At 34.4% G+C, this 20,392-nt stretch overlaps 2 protein-coding genes across 3 annotated transcripts; one reads left to right on the plus strand and one right to left on the minus strand.

Moving 5' to 3' along the window:
- The first annotated feature begins 2,291 nt into the window (after positions 1 to 2,291).
- Positions 2,292 to 10,092, plus strand: PAP26 (purple acid phosphatase 26). Of its 2 annotated transcripts, none has more exons than XM_039023810.2 (10): positions 2,292 to 2,553; positions 3,211 to 3,420; positions 4,085 to 4,285; positions 4,634 to 4,745; positions 5,876 to 6,102; positions 6,604 to 6,742; positions 7,250 to 7,470; positions 8,291 to 8,409; positions 8,498 to 8,659; positions 9,658 to 10,092. In XM_039023810.2, exons 2-10 carry the CDS (start codon positions 3,229 to 3,231, stop codon positions 9,728 to 9,730), a joined length of 1,446 nt encoding a protein of 481 aa, XP_038879738.1. In that variant the 5' UTR covers positions 2,292 to 2,553; positions 3,211 to 3,228; the 3' UTR covers positions 9,731 to 10,092. The 2 variants fall into 2 exon arrangements, with proteins under 2 accessions (XP_038879738.1, XP_038879739.1); XM_039023811.2 differs by having other exon boundaries at positions 2,340 to 2,621.
- A 621-nt stretch (positions 10,093 to 10,713) lies between these two features.
- Positions 10,714 to 19,501, minus strand: CRCK3 (calmodulin-binding receptor-like cytoplasmic kinase 3). Its single transcript, XM_039023809.2, has 7 exons — positions 18,418 to 19,501; positions 18,027 to 18,275; positions 17,440 to 17,702; positions 13,278 to 13,443; positions 13,094 to 13,183; positions 11,885 to 12,183; positions 10,714 to 11,256 (listed from the first exon to the last, which is right to left on the minus strand). Exons 1-7 carry the CDS (start codon positions 18,698 to 18,700, stop codon positions 11,035 to 11,037), a joined length of 1,572 nt encoding a protein of 523 aa, XP_038879737.1. The 5' UTR covers positions 18,701 to 19,501; the 3' UTR covers positions 10,714 to 11,034.
- Between the last annotated feature and the right edge of the window lie 891 nt (positions 19,502 to 20,392).

The following is a 20,392-nucleotide window of genomic DNA, read 5'->3' on the forward strand; positions in this document are numbered from 1 at the left end:
AGTCATGCATGGTTGACTGAGGTAATCGTGTACCCGATACACGATTACCATAAGTCGTGTACCTCCATTAAATCGCCAGGCCCGCCCCTTCTTCTTCCTCACTGAGCTTTCTGCCTTCTGAAAGCTTTTTCTCCATCCGAACGATTTTGCTTTCTTTTGTAGCGTTTCTCCATCCAAAATCCCGAAATATTCCTCATTTTGCTTCTGTTTTGTGCATCCAAACGCCTCCATTTGCTCGTCCGTCCAAAATTGTTCGAAATCGTCCTCCATTTGTTCGTTCATCCAAAATCGTCCAAACGCTTCTGTGGTAAAGTTCTTTCTCTAGTTGTTTTTCAATATATAATCTTTCTATATATCATTTTATTTATATTTTGGCTGAACTTAATGTGTAGTTTATGGATCTATGATTTATTTATTGGGTTGAAGCTAGAAATATATATATATATATATATATTTGTCATTAGACTGATTTTGTCTAATGTAGTTTATGAACTTAGAAATTAGATTTTGTTGGGCGATGATTATGTTTGTTTATTTGTTTGACTATTTTTTTTATGATTATGTATTTGTTGGGTTGAAGGTAGAAATATATGTATATGTTTATAAATCTTAGATCTTATATGTTAAACTTAGATCTTATATTTTTTTTATTTGTTTGGGCTGATTTAAACTTAGAAATATATTTATTTGTTGGTATATATATATGTTTATAAATTTTAAACTTAGATCTTATATTTTTTTTTTATTACAAGTATGGGCTTATGATCGATTTCCAATTATAGCACCACAAGCTACAGGCCCCAGATTATCGTCCACTTAGTGTCAGATATTATTTCGTTACCATTTTATGTAAGAATATAAATTAATTATATTTTTATAATTTTAGATGGAGTGGTGTATTAGTTGCATCTAAACAGTTAGAAAATATGTTGCTCGTGTACAGAAAAATATTTGACATGTCAATGCACAATCAGATAGTAAATGTAAATATAAATGAATATTTAAAACATTTTATATGTATACTTATTATTATTATTTTTTTGTCAGATTATTTGGACGCCATGCACACAACAGATTTGGTCATCCTTACCTGATTATTGTTGTGATGGTGAAGACATATGGTTGACCGTTAGCCCTCTTATATGCTTCCATATAGTAGAGTGGCATCATTCAGATCATGTGTTTAGACAGTTCGGTCTATGACAAACGATACCTTCGTTGTCCTATACACTCCCAGCACTACACCAGATTGATTTGAGAGGTAAGCACGACCAAGACTGATGTCGAATCCATGCGGAATATTTATATTACTGGCATGAATGACATGATCGTTGTGCACAGGGAGAATTAACAAATGGGTTAGCTATATCAGACGACTACTTTCCCTGGTACAATTCGATCACGAGGCAATTTATCACACCTGACGGTGCTTATTATTATTGCATGGTAAGAGATTTAAAATAAGACATTTTCCATATATATATATGATATGAATATTGTTTAATATTTATTTATTTTTTATTGTACATAATAATTTTATCGGCGATGTTCAACAATATTCAATGTCCAGAATTGGGTTCAATGTGTCAACATTGGTCAACGTAGAAGGTATTATTCAACAAACAAGACGACTCAATATTGCTGACACCGATCGAAGACGTATTCGTCGTAGACGACAGCGACAACAGAGTGAACCTAATTTAGAGGGACACGAAGATAACCCCATGAGGGGTAAGGGCCAGGGGTTTTGTTTTTAAATTTCATGTAAACTTTTATTTTCAAATTGTAAATTAAAGAACTAATTGTAAATATTTTTTAATATCATGATATTTTTTTTTAATATGAGTGCAAGATATGTTCATTGTAGATTAAATATATAACTAAGTTTAATAATGAAGGAATTTGTGGACCAATTCCCAAAGTTTTAATATTGTTGTACATCTACAATTAAAAAAAATAGTCAACAAACTTTAAAGAAAAAAGAAAAAAAATAAGCAAATCGTGGACCGGATCCACGAGTTTGTGTCTAACCAGTCAACCGACGTGGTGCTGACTAGATTAAACGATACTCGTTTACCGGGTACACGAGTTTGCTACATGGAAATCATGTATCCCGTACACAATTACACTACCCCAATTTTATCAATAGTTTCCCAAAATACCTTTCTTAGAAAAAGTTTCCCTCTAATCCTATTTTTGTCATTATATTTTAAAAAGCATTATTTTTTTAAAAAAAAAAAAAAATCGTATTTTTCTCAACGACAAAAAATGAAAAATAAATAAATAATGACGAAGACGAGTTTTTATTTTAATACGAAAGTTGTCCAAATTGATTTGCCATCTAACCACGGAATATCCCCGCGAAGAGGAACGAGATGAGAACGCTATTCTAACCTACGCCTTGTCAATGGTTTCTTCGCTGCTAATTTACGCATCAATTTCGCCATTCTTCAAGTTTCATCTTCAACCCAACAATCCACTCAGTGGAGGATATTATCTCTTGTTGGTGTGATCTAATCCATCGTCTTCACTCTCTTCTCTGCAAATGTTCAGGTTCTTCCCTTTCACTCGCACACAACTGATCACCCACGTTCTTCGCCGGAAAATGATTCTGATTTTTGGTATCTTGCTTGCTTTGTCTCTGCCTATAATCCGATTGAAATTCACTTGGTCATTGGCTTGCAATTGTTAACTACTGTTGGTTTTCCTGCTAAGTGAAAATATTTTGTGAGATTTTTGTCCGTTTCGGGTTTTTGGATGTGATTTCATCCTATAGAATGAAGAGTATGGTGTGTATGCTGCCACTTCGTGGGGAAAATATTACAGGTGGACGCGAAATGGAGCTAGGTTTGATACGTGTAGTTCGAGTTGTGATTTCGTGAGGTTGTCATTCGTTATATGAATTTCGTGATTAATTATGCCGTTTGATTGATATTTATAACGGTGCTTTGCTTTGTGAGGTTGAGAATTTGGACTTAACACATCTATCTGTTGATGGTTACTTGGTTTTGTTGTTGAGTACTGAGGTTGATTGTAGAACTCGTTGCCTATCTACGTTTAATGTAAAATTTTGATGTTAGGATTTTGAAATTTTCTGCTTTTTTGTCTTCATCACTCTCATAGAGAACTCCCTTTTTTTTGTTTTCAATCATCTTTTAACTGTTGAAGTTCTAATCCATGACGAAATATTTCTTTTTTGTCTTGATGCAGTTGATTGAATCACCAATCATGATGGGAAATTCCAAGCTGCAGTTCTTGTTTCTTCATCTTGCATTTTCTTTGTGCATATTTATTAGCTATCTGGGCTTTGGGGACGCAGGGATCACTAGTTCGTTTATTCGATCAGAGTGGCCATCCATTGATATACCTCTTGATAATGAAGTGTTTGCTGTTCCAAAAGGTTACAATACCCCCGAACAGGTAAGACCTTGATATTTTTGGTACTAAATTTCATTTTGTGTAATATAACTGTGGCTATTGACATAGTTGTCTGTTGTCCTTCCTTTTACTAAAATTTCTATGACCGGATATGTTACCACAATAACTAGAAAACAAGAATGTTTGCATTCTCTCTCCTTATACCTGATTCTCGAATAAAAAATGGCCTTGGTTTAAAACAATCCTTTACCCCCAATTGCTTGTTGCTTCTTTTCTCTGTAGCGTGTTATTTTAATCCTTTGCCATATGTCTGGGTGATCACTTTCCACGTTCGTTATGTGGCTTTATAATTGGGAATAAAAGGATTTACAAGTTTATTTAAATCGGTTGTCATGATTTTCTTTTTCCTGAACTGAATTTTGGATGGGAGGGGATAAACAGTCTGAAAAATAGACTTAATGTTTGCTTTGGAGCTTCTCTTGTCTTTGGATTGGGCACTTTATAGAAAGTCATTTGTCATTTCTCTTACAGAATTGGGTTTTGAGTTGTGACTCTGTGTTTCCTAATGCTTTTACATTATCTGGAAAAATGGGACACGTTATTCTTCTTACTTTTTCTGTTTTGTTTCTTGTGGAAGTTTTCTTTTTTCTTTTTTTCTTTTTTTTCTTACAAAGATAATAAGAATATTCCCATCACTTCCTTGTAGGTGCATATCACCCAGGGTGACTATGAAGGCAGGGCCGTTATTATCTCATGGGTAACACCTGATGAGCCAGAGCCCAATAGTGTACAATATGGTACGTCAGACGGAAGTTATGAGTTCACTGCAGAGGGAGCAGTGACAAACTACACCTTTTATAAATACAAGTCCGGTTACATTCATCACTGTCTTGTTGCTGACCTCAAGGTAACTGAATGTAGTTTTCTGAGCGATGGGAATATTAAGCTTACTTATAATTTCAAGCTGGCAATTGCATATGGGAATTCAGAGATTAAAAATCACCACTTATACAAACTTCTTCGATGTATCTTGACTTTCATTAGGCTCTCCCCCCACTGATGTGAATGGTTTCTCGTCTAAATTTTGACACGAACTCATGATTTTTTTGACATGGACTATTAGCTAATTTGATATGCAGTATGTGTGTTTGGTTCCAAGATTACTGCAACTCTCTTCTTCTCTTGACTAGACAAGCATGCTGTCTCTCTGAAAATATGTTCCATTGATGGTTTTGATGGTGTCCCCTTGATCCAGTATGATACCAAGTATTATTACAAGATTGGGAGTGGTGATTCTGCTCGAGAATTCTGGTTCCAGACACCCCCAAAGGTTGATCCAGATGCTTCTTACAAATTTGGGATAATTGGTGAGAATTCAGCTTTGGTGTTTTATTTCTTTCTTTAAAGTTAGATATAAAGTTTCAGTTTTCTTTGGTACTTTTCAAGTTTATGATTTTCCATTTTTAATGATGTTTTAAGTTGCCAAAAAAAAAAAAAAAATGATCAGGGTTTATTCGGGTAAATTGTTCTTATATAAGGGTAAACTGTCATGTAAAGTTCATAACTGCCTTTTGTTTTATTTCAATTAGAAATTATTTGTTCTTTTTTTTTTTTAATCCACCCTTTCACTTTTTCCATTTCCTCTCTTGGTTCAACAAACATTGAAAATTTGATTCTTGTTTCTGCAATATTTTTTTTATCTATCATTGTTTCTCAACTGAATGGTTGAGTAGTTTAATAATTTTAAATGATACCATATGAAAATGAGTATTATATGAAAATTTAATACCATATGATTTAATTTAGTACCATATGAAAATGAATATTAGTGATTTAATACCATATTTAATGGCGCAATCTCACTCAAATTTCCTTTTTCATGTATAATTTGCTCCTCTGCTAGAGGTAGCAAGCTCACGCTACCGAGCTCGGCTAGTGATTTAATACCATATGAAAATGAATAATAGTTATATAATTGTAGAATTTCATTCAAGAGGTTTTCTAGAAACTATTACTAAATGATAGAACTTCTCAACGTTTGAATTGATGAAACTATGCTGATAACAATATCTGTAATAAGAATCTATTAATGTATTAACTTTTTATTTCCATAAATTTATTGCTTATCATTAGCAATTTTTTTCTCATGATTTCATTTGAGATGACGTATTGATAGATCATAAATCATAAACAAAAATTTACAACTAAATTAATAAATGGTGGTGATCATGGTATTAAACAATGTCATGAGGGGCTTAGAAAATCAGTATCTTCTCCTCTCAAGTCACTTTCATTTTATATGGTATGTGCCTGGCCCCTTCCCCTCTGTAGTCTCCCCAAAGAAAAAGATATCTTTTGTTAAACTTACCAAGTAGGCTGATTCTCTTGTCCTTCTACGTTTCACATCTTGTTCAATCTACTTTTGCATCTAGTAGACTTTTGTGGTCATTTATTTTGCCCTCTTGCTTCAGTTCTAAACAGCTATTCTATGCTCCAGGTGATTTGGGTCAGACGTTTAATTCTCTTTCTACTCTTAAGCATTATATGAAGAGTGGAGGGCAGACAGTATTGTTTCTTGGAGATCTCTCTTATGCTGATAGGTATCAATTTAATGATGTCGGTCTAAGATGGGATACATGGGGTCGATTTGCGGAGCAAAGTGCAGCATATCAACCTTGGATTTGGTCTGCTGGAAATCATGAAATAGAGTACATGCCTTACATGGTAAAAATTTTGAAATTGATCTTTTTATTTTTTACTACTATGTGTATCTGACATGCTAAACCATTTAAATATTCAATCATCGAATAATATAATCTCAATTCTAACTAAGTAAATATATTCTTTAACCATGTTTTCCTTGTTTGATGTGTCTGCATATTTTCTTCGCATTTAAATATTTAAACTGATAATTATTCTATGTGGACATGTAAATACTGTATTTATGGTATCTGTATAAGTAAATTCTCTTCTGAATTTAAATACTGAATCTGCCTCTGAGTCACTGGCCTGGAAATTGGGGAAAATATATTGTCCTGCTAAATCAAAACATATGTTGTTATATAACTTCTAAATGCTCTAAGTTCACTCTGCTTTATGTTGGTTTAACTAAATATATGTCGGCTTTATTAAGTATGGAGTCAACTAATTGTAATATTTATCCTTCTTTTTTCTTTGATAGAATTTCTTTTTTCATTTATTTATTTATTTACGTTTGATCTGTAGGGTGAAGTTGAACCTTTCAAGTCCTATATTCATCGGTATCTGACACCTTATTTAGCATCCAAAAGCAGCAGTCCTCTTTGGTATGCAATCAGAAGGGCATCTGCTCATATTATAGTATTATCTGCCTACTCTCCATTTGGTAAATACTAAACATACATATTCTTGCTTTGCGCGACCAGTTAAGCTCTTTAATAGTTGCTGTTCTTCATGTTGGAAGTTCTCATTCCTTTCATTGCCTTTTTATTTGTACATCAACATTAGGTTTGCACATTAATTACTTATTGCTACCAAAATTGGAGATCAAGAGATTTTTTAATTTAGTTTTCCTTTCTTTTCTTTCCTTCTTTGTCTTTTTGGTTGTGGGTGTGTTTGGGTCCCCATATTTGTATCCGTACAAGATAGTATTATAGCTTTTAAACATATATTTGAGAGATTGGAAAGATAAGTTAGAACATCGCAGGGAGGATTCCAATCACTCCAACGTCTTTGAAAAATGGATCTAGTTTGAACACATAAACAGGTGCTTAGATAGTGAGCTCATATCCATTATCCCATCACATCTTATGTTTATCTTAAATCAATTATGAAGGTTGTTAATTTTAAAGTGTTTTTCCCCTCTTAGAAACTTCACAATTATTTATTTCAGTGAAGTACACACCTCAATGGCACTGGCTTCATGAAGAGTTGGAAAGGGTCGATCGGGAGAAGACGCCATGGTTGATTGTTCTTATGCATGTTCCAATCTACAATAGTAATGAAGCACATTTCGAGGAGGGTGATAGTATGCGGTCAGTATTTGAAAGTTTGTTCGTAAAGTACAGAGTTGATGTTATCTTTGCCGGCCATGTCCATGCTTATGAACGATCGGTATGTTGCTCCTTCCTTTTTAAGCAGTGTGGTGATTATGCATAGATTGGGATATATTTTTCTGCATGTGCAACTTTGTTAGATAAATTTTTACCTTGTTGCTTTGTTATAATGCCATTCAAATTTTGTAGTCCTTTATAATTCATATAAGCTTTGGAAAATTGAGATTCACGAAATGGTGTAGTTGATGAACAAGCAAACTTCATCAGGCAGATATAGTTCTTACTCCCATATTTTTAACCAAAAATATTATAATCGATTGTTCAGTAGTTGCCAGGGTCTGGAAGGTAAAATTTTGAGTAAGATGTCAATATAAATTTATGTAGTTTTGATGAACATTGCATGTTGTATCATAATCTGCATGTACATTATTATACTTTGACAAGATAATCAGCTAACCTCAATTATTAGCCAGCATTGGATGAAATTTTCTAAACAAGTTATTGAGTTCTTACTACGATCTTACTTGAACAAGATCTATTCTAGAGGTTGTACAACTATATCCTTGAGTTCAAAGTTATTGCATTTTTACTCCACAAAAAGCATAGATTTTGGTTTATTCTTTTATGTCGCTCAAAACTTCATTCTATTACAGTGGTGATGTTCAAATCAAATATTTCCGAGGTCATCATGTATCCTATTCTGTCAGATAGATAGGGTGGTCTAAATATATATTCCTCCTCTACATTCTCTTATACTTAAATAAATGTGTGGACTATGAAGTTCATGTAACAGTAACACACCGTTTCTCTCCTATTACAATTGTTGCCTTATTTGGATCCGAGTTTTATTTCCCTTATTTTTTCCTTCTTATTTTTAGTATCGAATTTCAAGCGTACACAACAATGTAAGTGGCGATCATCACATCGTACCAGACAAATCAGCTCCTGTATACATTACAGTTGGAGATGGTGGTAACCAGGAAGGTCTTGCTGGAAGGTAAATTGGATATGCATTCATTAAAAATTTGCTCACTGATGTTTAGATACAAGATTCAATTGTGTTATGGTCTGTCCGTCTGTATTAGGTTTAAAGATCCACAACCAGAGTACTCAGCATTTAGAGAAGCCAGTTATGGGCATTCAACTTTGGAAATAAAAAACAGGACTCATGCATTGTACCATTGGAACCGAAACGATGATGGGAAGAAAGTGGCAACAGATGCATTCGTTTTACGCAATCAATACTGGTTAGTGAACTTTTGTGTTATTGTACTCTTGTGTTATAATTTCTTTGTTCTTCTTTCCTTCTCTAAATGAAAATTCAAGCTTCCATCGCAAAAATGAGATGGATGAGAGAGAAAGGAAATCTCAACGCAATGAGTCAAAAACAAAAACCTATACTATAAAAGGGCTCCGGTCAATCAGAATTACAGTTCAATCGGTAAACAAATAGGATAGCAAGTCTAGTCTTCTGCAAATGACTTACGGACGTGTTTCTAGGAAAGGAATCAAAAGTGGAAATGTCTTCATGTCTTTAGTTTACAAGTAAAGTTGATTTCTAGTCTTGATTCAGTTGAGATGGAGAGATTAGATGTTTATTTCTTTTCCTGTATCTCACTTTACTAGGGGCATCTCTTCACAATCCAAGGAAATAGAATTATCATTGGAGCCGTTTGCTCATTCTGAAGAGAGGAATTAGAGGGAGAAACAAACCAATAGAACAATTTTCTACCCTTTGGTCTTCTCTCCCACTTTTTCTCATCAGCTGCTGTAAACTCCAAAAGTAGGTTATTTTACCAGAAGAAAGACCACTGCTAGGAGCATGCATTCATCTTAAGGCAAGCCTATTTCATATTGCTTCTAATTTAACGGCTAAACAAAAGAAATCAGATGTTGAGATGCATTGAATCTATTGTCCCACATCTCAAAGGCATACGAAAGTCACGACTTCCAAGTAGTATAAGAGGACTAGGCCTTTGGTTTCGGTTTTTATTCATATTTTGTCTTGCACATTATCTACATATTCTATATTCAGATCTCCTCAAAGATTATAAAACCGATTTTCCTTTTGCCCGTGGACGTAGTTAACACACTGTTAGTGAACCACGTAAATTTATGTGTCGATTTCTTCTTGTTCTTAACTCGTTACTTGTTGGTTTGTTTATGTCACAACACCAACAATAAAATTTGATGCAGTTTGTGAAAGTTCTTGCCAATGATCACTAACAAAGTTTTGTGTATGCAGGGCCCGTAACCGTCGAAGGAGAAAACTGAAGAAACATATTCAGATGGTGATTGATGAGGGCATGGCCTCTTGATATCAGCCGTTAAGCGCCTAGGGTACAATAAGCTTAAAACTGCTTTGTGTAAGGAAGTAGACTTTTAATATGCCTCTGTTTTACAGAGATGGTTAGCTTTGGCTTTTCAAATGGGTTCATTAAGCTTGGGAATGTATATTGTTTGGATGGACCTCAAACCCTTCACTGATCCTTTGCCTTTGCTTTATATAGTTCACTTTTAGCAGGCCAGCTTTTGAATTGAACAGATGATGATGGCCAGTGGCTATATTAGTGTAGTACTCCCCAGGCAACTTTACCATCCAAATATTTCGCCTTTGCTTCTGTGTAATAATTAAACCTGTCATTATTATTATTTTTTCATGGATGTCCTTTTTATTTTATCATTGTTTCTTGTTTAAAAATAAAACTAGGTTCATGAATTGAAAACTATTATGATGAAAATGGAAGTAATTCAATTAGATCGACTAGTATAGAACACGAACATTTTTGCGATTCTTTTTTGAAGTGCGAACTGAACGTGTTTTATGCTACCACGAGCTTGAAATGCAAAAAGTGGTTGCACAAATGACTTTTCGAATGAAAATCTTGCATTTTGATCCATTTTTTTAAAAAAATTAGTTACATAATTGTTTATTACCGCAAGGTTAGTAACAAAATAGTTCAATCATACGACTCTTTTTTAATAAGCATGATGAGTTAAAAGATGTAGGAAAAAAACACTTGAACCTTTTAACCTTTTAATTAATAATATAACACATTTAACTAATTGCTATACTCAAATTGGTTTTAACAAATTTTATATATAAGTAATTTTCAAACAATTTTCACTTTTTCGGAACACCCATAAAATAAAATGTTATAGATTGGAATTAGATAAATTACAATACAATAATTTAGTTGGAATCAAATTATCCCTTAACTAATCCAATCTCCCCCTAAACAGACCTAATAGTTATATATATATATATATGAAAACCATAAACTTTGAAGTCCGTTTTCAATTGTAGACAATGAAAGTAAGACCACAATCTTATACACCATCAAATCGTGAATGTAAATTTCTTTTTATACAATAGTCAAAAGGGGATGTTGATAGGTTTGAATTATAGACAAAAATTATATATTGAAACAAGGTTAACTGGGGAAAAAACAACACTAAATTAATAGGTGATTTAAACAAGGCTGAAGGAGGTTGAAGGTGTAAAATGACAAGCGTGGAACAGAGTTGTGGTGGAGGTGAACTGCAAATGACATGGTAAATTAATGGAATCACACTATTGCTTGATCACCTAAGGAGTTTCAAATACAACAAACACACCTTTCTAAGGCACTCTTGCTTTATCCTTCTTCTGTGATATATAATCTGCTCTTATTGCCCACAGCTGCTCCCCAACTAACTTCATGTCTGGACGGTCCGCTCGAACTGGTGCTGCACATTGGATTGCCAATTCGAACATTTTAACGACAATGTCTGCATCCACAGTTTCCTCCATCAAAGGATCTAAGGTTTCCACAATTTTGTCTTCACTATACTTGTTGAAAGCCTGCAAAATACCAAAGTGAAACAAGAAGCAACTTGAGAGGTTGGACCCAAGTAAAATCAAGTGGACAGGCAAATAAACGAAAGCTTGCTCTTTCCGAAACAATGAATAAAGTTCGTACTTTCAGACAATTCACACGATAATTTGTGGTACGGTTTAACCATAACACATAACACACAAACTAACTTGTGAGCTATCTGATAAATTTATCGAACTTCTTATGCAGAATGTGATCAGATGTGAAATGCACTGCATCCTATAACAAAATGAACACTCTTAAACTTGTGAGTAGTTCTGTGTGCTTCATATGATCCTCCCTATCATCCACCCCTCAAGGTAAAAAAAAAATAAAAATATATAAATAAATAAACCCAAAATGAAGAACATGATAACAGAATTCCATCCGTCAAATATAAATCAGTAAATCATGCTATAGATATAGATAGACATGATGCAGCATCAGATTCTAGATGAAGGATCTAATTTTTTGAATCCATCTATTGGGGAGTTTGCAAGTCGCAAATATAGATCAATTGGTCCATCTTCCTTAAGAAAAATCACCTGAACTTGACAAGTTTTTTACAATTCCAAACAGAAGTGTCCAAGAAAATGATTAGAATGTTTAACTCACCCATCTTATTGTGACCCGCTCGTCTGGAGGCCTCTTCACTTCCAATGGACGGCGTCCTGTTAGAATTTCTACGAGTAAAATCCCAAATGAGTAGACATCGCTCTTAGTGGTAAGTTGATAGGTCTTCATATACTCTGGATCAAGGTAACCAACTGTTCCTTTCACTTGAGTTGAAATGTGCGTTTGTTCGGTACCCAAAGTGCCAAGCCTTGCAAATCCAAAATCCGCCACCTTTGCTCTCATGCTTTCGGTAAGAAGAATGTTGGTAGATTTCACATCTCTATGAATAATTTGCTTCTCTGTCGTAAACAAGAAGTAAAGGTTAACTGGCTGGAAAGAAAAAAAAAAAGATCCAATACCATCATTCCAAACAACAGTTCAAGAAATCTGAGCAGGGAGACTTGGTTCCGTGTAAATCAATTCATTGATTCAATAATTGTAAACGAACTCCTCTAGTTAACAGTTGCTAGTGTACACAAAAGAATTGTTGAACAGTTATTCAATTATATTTAATAATTTACTAATTAAAAAAAATCAAAAGGTTGTTTAAAAACGGCTTTTCAGAAGCAATACTTCATTCTTTTAGATAGAAGTTCAATGAACACAAATTTGAACAATGGTTTTTTAAAAGTTATTTTCTATGTAGTCCGTTATCATAAAATCACCCTTGGTTGGCCTAGTGGTCAATGAGGCAATAATAAAATACTTAGAAAAAATGAGTTCAATTCATGATGACCACTTGCCTAAGATTTAAATTTAATATGCTACCATTCTTCTTGTCAATCAAATCTAGGAAGGTCAAGTAGTTGTCTCATTAAATAATCGAGGTGTGCACAAATTGACTCAAATACTTTGGGATATAAAAGAAAAATGTTCTTAGCAAGGAATTTTGAATAGTAATTGCAAGTCCACAAAAATTTCAACTTAGATAGTCATCTCTTAGATTCAATTTTAGAAAAAGAAAGAAAAAAAAAAGAAGAAAAACTATGTTGGGTCTAGTGTCTCAAATACGCCCCAAATGTCTACTTTAATAAAGTTAAAAAAAATAATAATAATAATAATAAAACACTTTTACTGTATTAAAAAATACACACGATCAAATTAATATGTTGCGTTAGTAATTCTGTCCACTTCCAAAATTGGCCCTCCCCGGTATCAGAAAATGAATGACATTTCCAGAATGAGCCGACTAATAAAAGAGTTTCTAACCTGCATATAGATGGAGATAAGTTAGGCCATGAGCAATGTCAATGGCAATTTCAAGTCTCTGATTGAAATCCAATACTTTCCCATGTACACCTACAAGGAGAAAAGCGCAGTCAATGAGCCTTGATGAAGCCATCGCCATTAAACGATAGTTTAATTTTAGTCTTCCACAGGGTGGAAACATTACCATCCAAATGTTCTCTAAGAGTTCCGTTTCCTACATATTCCGTAATGATAATACGCTCATTTCCATGGTCAACATAACCTAGCAGCTTAACCAGACTCCGATGATCAATTTTGGACAGTAATTCTACTTCACTGCCAAAGTCGGTTCGTGAATTCTCAAATTGTTCCTGTAAAATAATCGTGTTAGAGATACAAATATCAATCCCCAAAGAACACTATTATAGAGGTAATAATATAAAATGGATAAAGAAACCTCTATAGCTGACTTGATAACAAGATCCTGGACGTTATACAACACACAAATCATCTTTAATAGTACCTCTTTGGGGCAGTTTGGAGTACTGAATTGAGATAGGATGTCTGGAGTTCATATGCCTGTGGAGTTCATATATATGTGGGGTTCATATGTCTGTATTTGGGGTGCAGAGTTATTTAGTCTGAGTTCATATGTATGTGTTTAAGGTGCAAAGTTGAGTTCATATGTTTGGGTTTTTTATGCAGTTTTTTGGACTCTAAATAATATGCTTTTATGATTACTATTTTTGTTTTGGAACTTTTTTAATCAATAATTCTACCCATCTTGATTTGAATAAAATATGAATTACAATTTTTTCTTTTAATGTTTAAAACTTTTCTTTCTTTCTTTCTTTTTTGGGCTATGAATAACAATTAACCCATTACATTTCTTGTAGAAATATGGTTAAATAAAATGAGAAACAAAAGCGAAATCAAAACTTTTGATTCTAACTAATTTTTCTGTATGAATTTCATTATCATCTTCTTCTTTTTCTTCTTCTTCCTATTGTTGCTCTATATTTTTACTATGTCATGAATTTCTTTAGTTAAATCTCCCCCATCATCGTAACAACCAATAGAATGTCACCACATTTCTTCAACAGTTTTACTTTCATTTCCTCTAAATTTGGAAGATCATCAGAGAACAAATCTTTATTTTTCACTAATTCTTGCTGGAAAATATTCCAGGAAAAAAAATTTCAATTTACGGTTTTTTTTGTTATATGTTACATACTTTTCAACTACATACATACTTTTTGTCTAAATATTATTAACACTCATTTGATATGTGGATTCATTACGTATAAATATTGCACTTAATGTAGACAAAATAATATTTTTTTTATATAATCAACAACCTTAAAACATACCTTAACAGTCATCAGTCTTATAGTAGTCGGGAGTGGTTGTCGAAGTTGATTATCGAAGATGATTTTTGTTAGAGTTTGTAGTCGGAGGTGGTCATCGGAGCCTGAAGTTGGTCAAATGACGGTGTATTGGAGTTGGTTGTCAAAGTTTATCATCGGAGGTGGTTTTTGAATCTCGGAGTTGGTCAGGAGAGAGCGATCGTCGAAGTTGATCATCGAATATGATTTTCGCTGGAAATTGTAGTCGGAGGTGACTGTAAGAGTCCGAAGTTAGTCGCATGAAGATTGTATTAGAGTTGGTTGTTGGAGTTTGTTGTCGAAGGTGGTTGCCGAAGCCTCGAGTTGGTCGTCGAAGTTGCTCGCTCAAAGCTGATCATCGAAGGTGATTTTCATCGGAGTTTGTAGTCGGAGGTGGTTGTCGGAACGTACGAAGGTGGTTGTTGGAGTTGGTCATCAGAGTTTGTTGTCGAAGCCAATTGGTCGTCGAAGTTGGTAGCGCGAAGGTGGTCGTCGGAGTTGGATCACCGGAGGTGGTTGTCGGAGGCCAAAATTGGTTGCCAAAGTTGGTCACGCGAAGGTTGTCGGAGCTCGGAGTTGGTTACCAGAGCTGTCATCAAAGGTGGTCGTCGGAGTCCGGATTTTCTTCGTTGAAATTGTCATCAGAGGTGGTTGCCGGAGCTTGGAGTTAGTCGCCAGAGTTGTCATCGGAGGTGATTGTTAGAGCCTGGGGTTGGTCGCCGAAGTTGTCATCGGAGGTGGCTGTCAGAGTCCGGGGTTAGTTCTTGGAGTGTGACAGTGGCCGATGGGTAGAGCCATTGAAAATATGGAAAAAAAGGAGAGTTGGGGTGAGTTGGTAAAATATACCAACTCAACTCCACCAACATTTAAAGTTGGTAGGCGAAACAATGAGTTGATAACTCAACTCATGTTGGTGAGCCAAACACCCCCTTTTAATTATACAAGCACCCATTTAGAACTAGAAGCCAGAGTTTAAGAAACTCTTGCTCAACATTCTTCCTTACTAATCGCATCAAACATGTCCATTATTATATGTCAAGAAATCGAACTTTTTTTAACTTTTTTTTCGCATTAGAAAGGACAAAAAGAAACTATTTATACCCCACAACTTCAAAGGATTGTATCAATTAAAACTCTAAATTAATTATTGGATCAATTAAAACCTTATACTTTCATTAATGAATCAACTTAGACCCTCCATTAGGATTTTGTTCTAAAATCGTTAATTCATACTTCTCACAAGTATAAAACTTCTTCAAATGCAAGGGCCAACAAAAAAATTAGGAAAAGAAATGTTAGAACTAAATGGATAGCAACAACTTTCATTTATATGTGTAATTTTTCATTTTTTTCTTCTCACTCTATTTTTCTCTACATATTTAGGAAAATTTGCATGACAAATTTCCTTTCTAGTTTGGTAGTACTCTAGGCAAAGAATAATTTTCTTTATGTGATTTTAACCTTTTTTTTTTTCCTAATAAGAAACATTTCATTGATTAATAATTTTAACTCGATTTTAAATAGAATCAAATGAAAATAGTTACAATTCACCAATTTTTACTTGATATTACACCCAAAGTATAGGGGTACCAATTTATTTTTTTCCCTATTAAAATATTGAGGACAGTTTATTTTTCATTTGCTAGTTTCTTTTTTTAACAAAAAGCAACCAAACAGATGAACATGTCCATATTGCAAGTGACTATATGATACAAAACGGATATGACTATATACTCTCATGACTTGGCACAACTCTTTTCACCTTCACGTTCAAAGACAAGCAAGTTTTTGATAAGACCTTTCTTCATGAAAATCATGAAAGGTGCTTCAATATTCCCCTCCCACTTTACAAAGGCTCTTTGGAATTGTAAGTTCCCTAATTAGTGTAAAGACTTCGTAAGGACAAACCCTTGCCCTTAGAGGACTCAACACTATGGATATAGTTCAGAAAGTGAATCCCTCCTTTGCCCGAAGCCTGCATTGGTGCTCCTTATGCAAGAGGGAAGGGACTCTGAGAGGATAATTTGTTAACTACAGAACACCAATAATTTGTTAACTGCTTCCTTATGTGTACAGAATCTCGATAGTCATTTCCTTGTCCTTGGAAGACTCGACACAATGGATAGAGTTCAGAAATGATCGAGATTCGACAATGTGTATAACTATTTCCTTATGTTTTAAAGTTCATGATTAACGAGATTCTGTTTTACGGAAAAGATTCAATTTTGAACTCCATAGTCAAAGAAGATTAGAAGACTTCTGCTAGAAAAGATTAAGTATGTGTAAATATCTGAAATATTATTTCCTCTACGTACATGGTCCTTTCAACCATTCAAGAAGCATCATACTAAACAGGAAATCATCATGATTCCTGCTAATCGATCTAGATTCAAACGTCCTGCAATTGTTAGGCTCTAACTTTTTTCCCTGCATGAGTTGTCTGCAGAGTCAGTGGACCAAAGAGAGAAAAGGGGAAACGCCAGATATGGATCTAAAATTCATCTGTTCAAGTAAGGGAATGAGAAGTCCAACATGGTCCTTACTACTCGATCCTGAGAACCATGTGAAGCACATGATTTTAACTATTATCACAGTGATAAGAATAGGCTGAGTAGCATCAGCATTACTCTTTCATGAAATTCTAAGCCTTCCCCATCACAGGAGGGTGCATCCCCAAGATGCCTAGAGTAGACTCACATGTCATTCTAAATTATATCATGCTTGGCTGGCTACTTAGGCCTATTAACCACTTAACTGGATGCTCTAGGAAATATATAGTATTGTCCTCGTAGTGATGTTGTTTTCAAACCTAAGGTTAACAGATTAGATGTGCAACATTTGCCCCACTTACTGCTTCTGTATGGGGAATAAGGTCCATGCATGAACACTAATATACATAGAATTTGAGATCTTACAATATACTATCATCACAATTAGATAGAAGCAAAGTACATAAAAACATCAGACAGAGTAGATACTTGCCTTTTTTGCACGTTTTATGGCAACTATCTGCCCATCTTCTAGTTGTGCTTTGTAGACAGTTCCGAAACCTCCTTCACCTATGCGGAGAGCTGGTGAGAACTCCTGAGTTGCTCTAGCTACTTGGCTCATGTTAAGATGAACAGATCCAAGACGTTTAAATTTTGGAGATGGAGAATATCTAGGACTAGGTGGTACCCGAAGTGGACTGGCTAGAATCTTCTCAGGAGTAGAGTTCATCGCTTCGATGGTGGAGGCTAAATGCACTGCAAGAAAGGATTAATAACTCACATTTCAAGTACAATTGATCCTCGCCAGGTCATGTCAAAGAAGAGAAATGGCTTCTTGAAAGAAAGACACCAAATACACCATTTGAACATACTGTATGCATCGACATATAGAGAAGAATGAGTGACTGAAGACCGAGTAAGAAGGCACAAATGGGAGAAAAAAAAAATTCTAAATTGAGTTGCCACTCTCAATTTAGTTTTAAAGCCCTTAGTAGGACATGGGTGACATAGAATCCATAAGTAACAATACTCCTAATTATCACAAAATGCAGAAGAATTCAGGTAGGACCAATGACTCACCTGACTGTTGTTCTATTTCTGAAAGTTTTTGAACACTGCGTCTCCTCTTTCGATAGAAACAAGGACAGAGGACACCACAACATAAAACGAAGGTTCCAGTTACTGCAATTCCAATGTTTTTGGAGGTTGCAAAAGATTTTGGATCCTCTTTTGCCCTCTGATGAAGATACTGGCCATCTTTAAGATTAATGTATTCATCCTTTCGTTCTTCTTTTAACAGTTTCCTTGATGTTTTGACTCGTATACCAGCTGCAAAAAAGTTAAAAACTCATATTACATACATACCATGTAAAGTCAGCTAGAACACATCTGAAGTTGACAAATAGGAATTATGAACTAAAAATTCCATGATTAACGTGTCAAGATGAAAACCAAAATGTACAGTGCTTACAGAATGAATTATCCCAACAGCAATCATCACTTCCCCTCGAATTCTCAAATATGCCAGGATATCCACGCAAGAACTGCAGTAGCTTACAGAACACAATTTTGTCCATAGGAATCCCATTCATGAAATAACGTTCACAACCTTTCGAAACTGAATAAGGAATCTGATTACCTCTTGAAACCCCTGATTCCATCATAAACTCAGAAGCAAATACTCCTGGCGATTGCATCAACAAAACGGCCGTAATGGAAGCTATTATCGATGACATAACAAGAAGAAAAGCCATCTTTGAAGACCAAACACTAAGAAAGCTATAAGACTATTTAATCAATTCATTCCATCCCAATCATCAAGCTGAGCCGAAAGTAAAAAATATCTAGAATCCGGTGCCAGTTTATATCCAAATTTCAACAAGCAAGTACAGCCATTCGCCGGCGCAGTAAGCGCAAAGGCAAGTCCAGTTGATCAATTGACTAAAACGACGCAACAGAATCGTAAGGCAAAAACGAGGTCAAAAAATCAAACGATATAGTAACTATGACTTTAAACAGTATCCAATGAGAAAATCACGCGAGCTCTATACAGGGAAGCATTTATTTCTCTTACTACCATCAAAATCGCATCAAAATTCAGCCAAATCCTTAAAAAAATCAGTCCATCTTCGTCGGAGAGTGAGAAAATCCGATATCACAATAGCAACAATTTGCCCAAAGTACTCCCAAAATTGCGCTAATTTCCACAGCAGCAAAGCTGAGTCGAACACGGAGACGATCGAAACTCGGTTTCAAAATTCAGCGGCCAACCAATTGAAATTCCAATCAGAAGAAGAGCAGCAAGAGAGGCATCGCCGGCGAAGCAGACAAAGAAATGGATAAGAACGAATTGGACGGTAGTAACCGACAGAAATAAGAAAGAATCATCGAGAGAAATCCGGTCGGAAGAGATGAAGAGAGTTGAATTTGGTTGAAGAAGGGGAAGTCAGAGTCAACTTTTTTTTTTTTGGGCAAAAGAATGGAGTTGGACAAAGTTGACTTCTCCCAAAAACACCATTTCCCCGAGAATCCTCTTTTTCGGTAAATATAACTCTGTTTTTTTAAAAAAAATTAATATATTTATTTATTTGCAATTTTTTTTTAAAAAAAAAAACCAATTAGGGCATATTCAAGATATTTTTACACGAATTACTGAATTTCACTCCCAAAATATCGTTTGATTCCGATTTTGAAAACAACCAAAAATAACTTTGGTGTCATAAACTAGGTGAGAGTGAAAATGAAAGAGTAGGAGTTCTAGTGTGTGAAAGTATTATTATTATATTAGATTAGTTGAGAAGCATAAACTCATCATAACACAAACAAAAGATTATACATCTCTATTTGCGTAATTTGATTCTGAAATTTGGATAATTGATATTAAAAAAAAATGACAAATTATAAAAATCACTCTCAGTAATAACAATTACATTCTTAAACTTTTAACTATAAAAATGTATGTTTCATTTGGTAACCATTTGATTTTTTAAAATTGTTTATTTTCTCTTTATTTCTTACTATGGTATTCATCTTTCTTGAGTAAAATAGTTGGATTTTTAGCAAAATTTTAAAAACAATGACAAGTTTTCAATTTTTTTTTTTTTTTTTTTTAGTTTTCAGAACTTGTCTTAGTTTTTAAAACGTTGGTAGGAAGTAAATACCAAAGAAAGACATTTAAAGGTGGGAGTCGTGTTTATATGCTCAATTTTTAAAAACTAAAAATAAAAAACCAAATAGTAACTAAATGAGTCTTAGAAATCTAATTTGAATTTAAACCAATTTCTTAAAACAAAATTGGAAAAGAGAATTAGAGATTGATGGGGCATTTGGGTGCTCATTTGGTTATTACAACCAAGATTATAATAGTCGGTAGAGTGTGTTTGGGGGCACCAATTTCAAGTTAGTGGAGTGAGCAATTATAGCCCACCTCGTATTCGAAGCTCCAG

Source organism: Benincasa hispida, chromosome 2 (genome assembly GCF_027475165.1).
Source record: "Benincasa hispida cultivar pf3 chromosome 2, pf3_genome.v1.1, whole genome shotgun sequence".
Taxonomy (NCBI): domain Eukaryota; kingdom Viridiplantae; phylum Streptophyta; class Magnoliopsida; order Cucurbitales; family Cucurbitaceae; genus Benincasa; species Benincasa hispida.

Coding starts and splice junctions, on each gene's coding strand:
- PAP26 (XM_039023810.2), top strand. CDS start 3,229: ATGATGGGAAATTCCAAGCTGCAGTTCTTGTTTCTTCATCTTGCATTT. Junction 4,746..5,875: donor TTACAAATTTGGGATAATTG/GTGAGAATTCAG, acceptor TCTATGCTCCAG/GTGATTTGGGTCAGACGTTT. Junction 6,103..6,603: donor TAGAGTACATGCCTTACATG/GTAAAAATTTTG, acceptor TTTGATCTGTAG/GGTGAAGTTGAACCTTTCAA.
- CRCK3 (XM_039023809.2), bottom strand. CDS start 18,700: ATGGCTTTTCTTCTTGTTATGTCATCGATAATAGCTTCCATTACGGCC. Junction 13,444..17,439: donor CCATAAAACGTGCAAAAAAG/GCAAGTATCTAC, acceptor ATTATTTTACAG/GAACAATTTGAGAATTCACG. Junction 11,257..11,884: donor AGCGGGTCACAATAAGATGG/GTGAGTTAAACA, acceptor GGTATTTTGCAG/GCTTTCAACAAGTATAGTGA.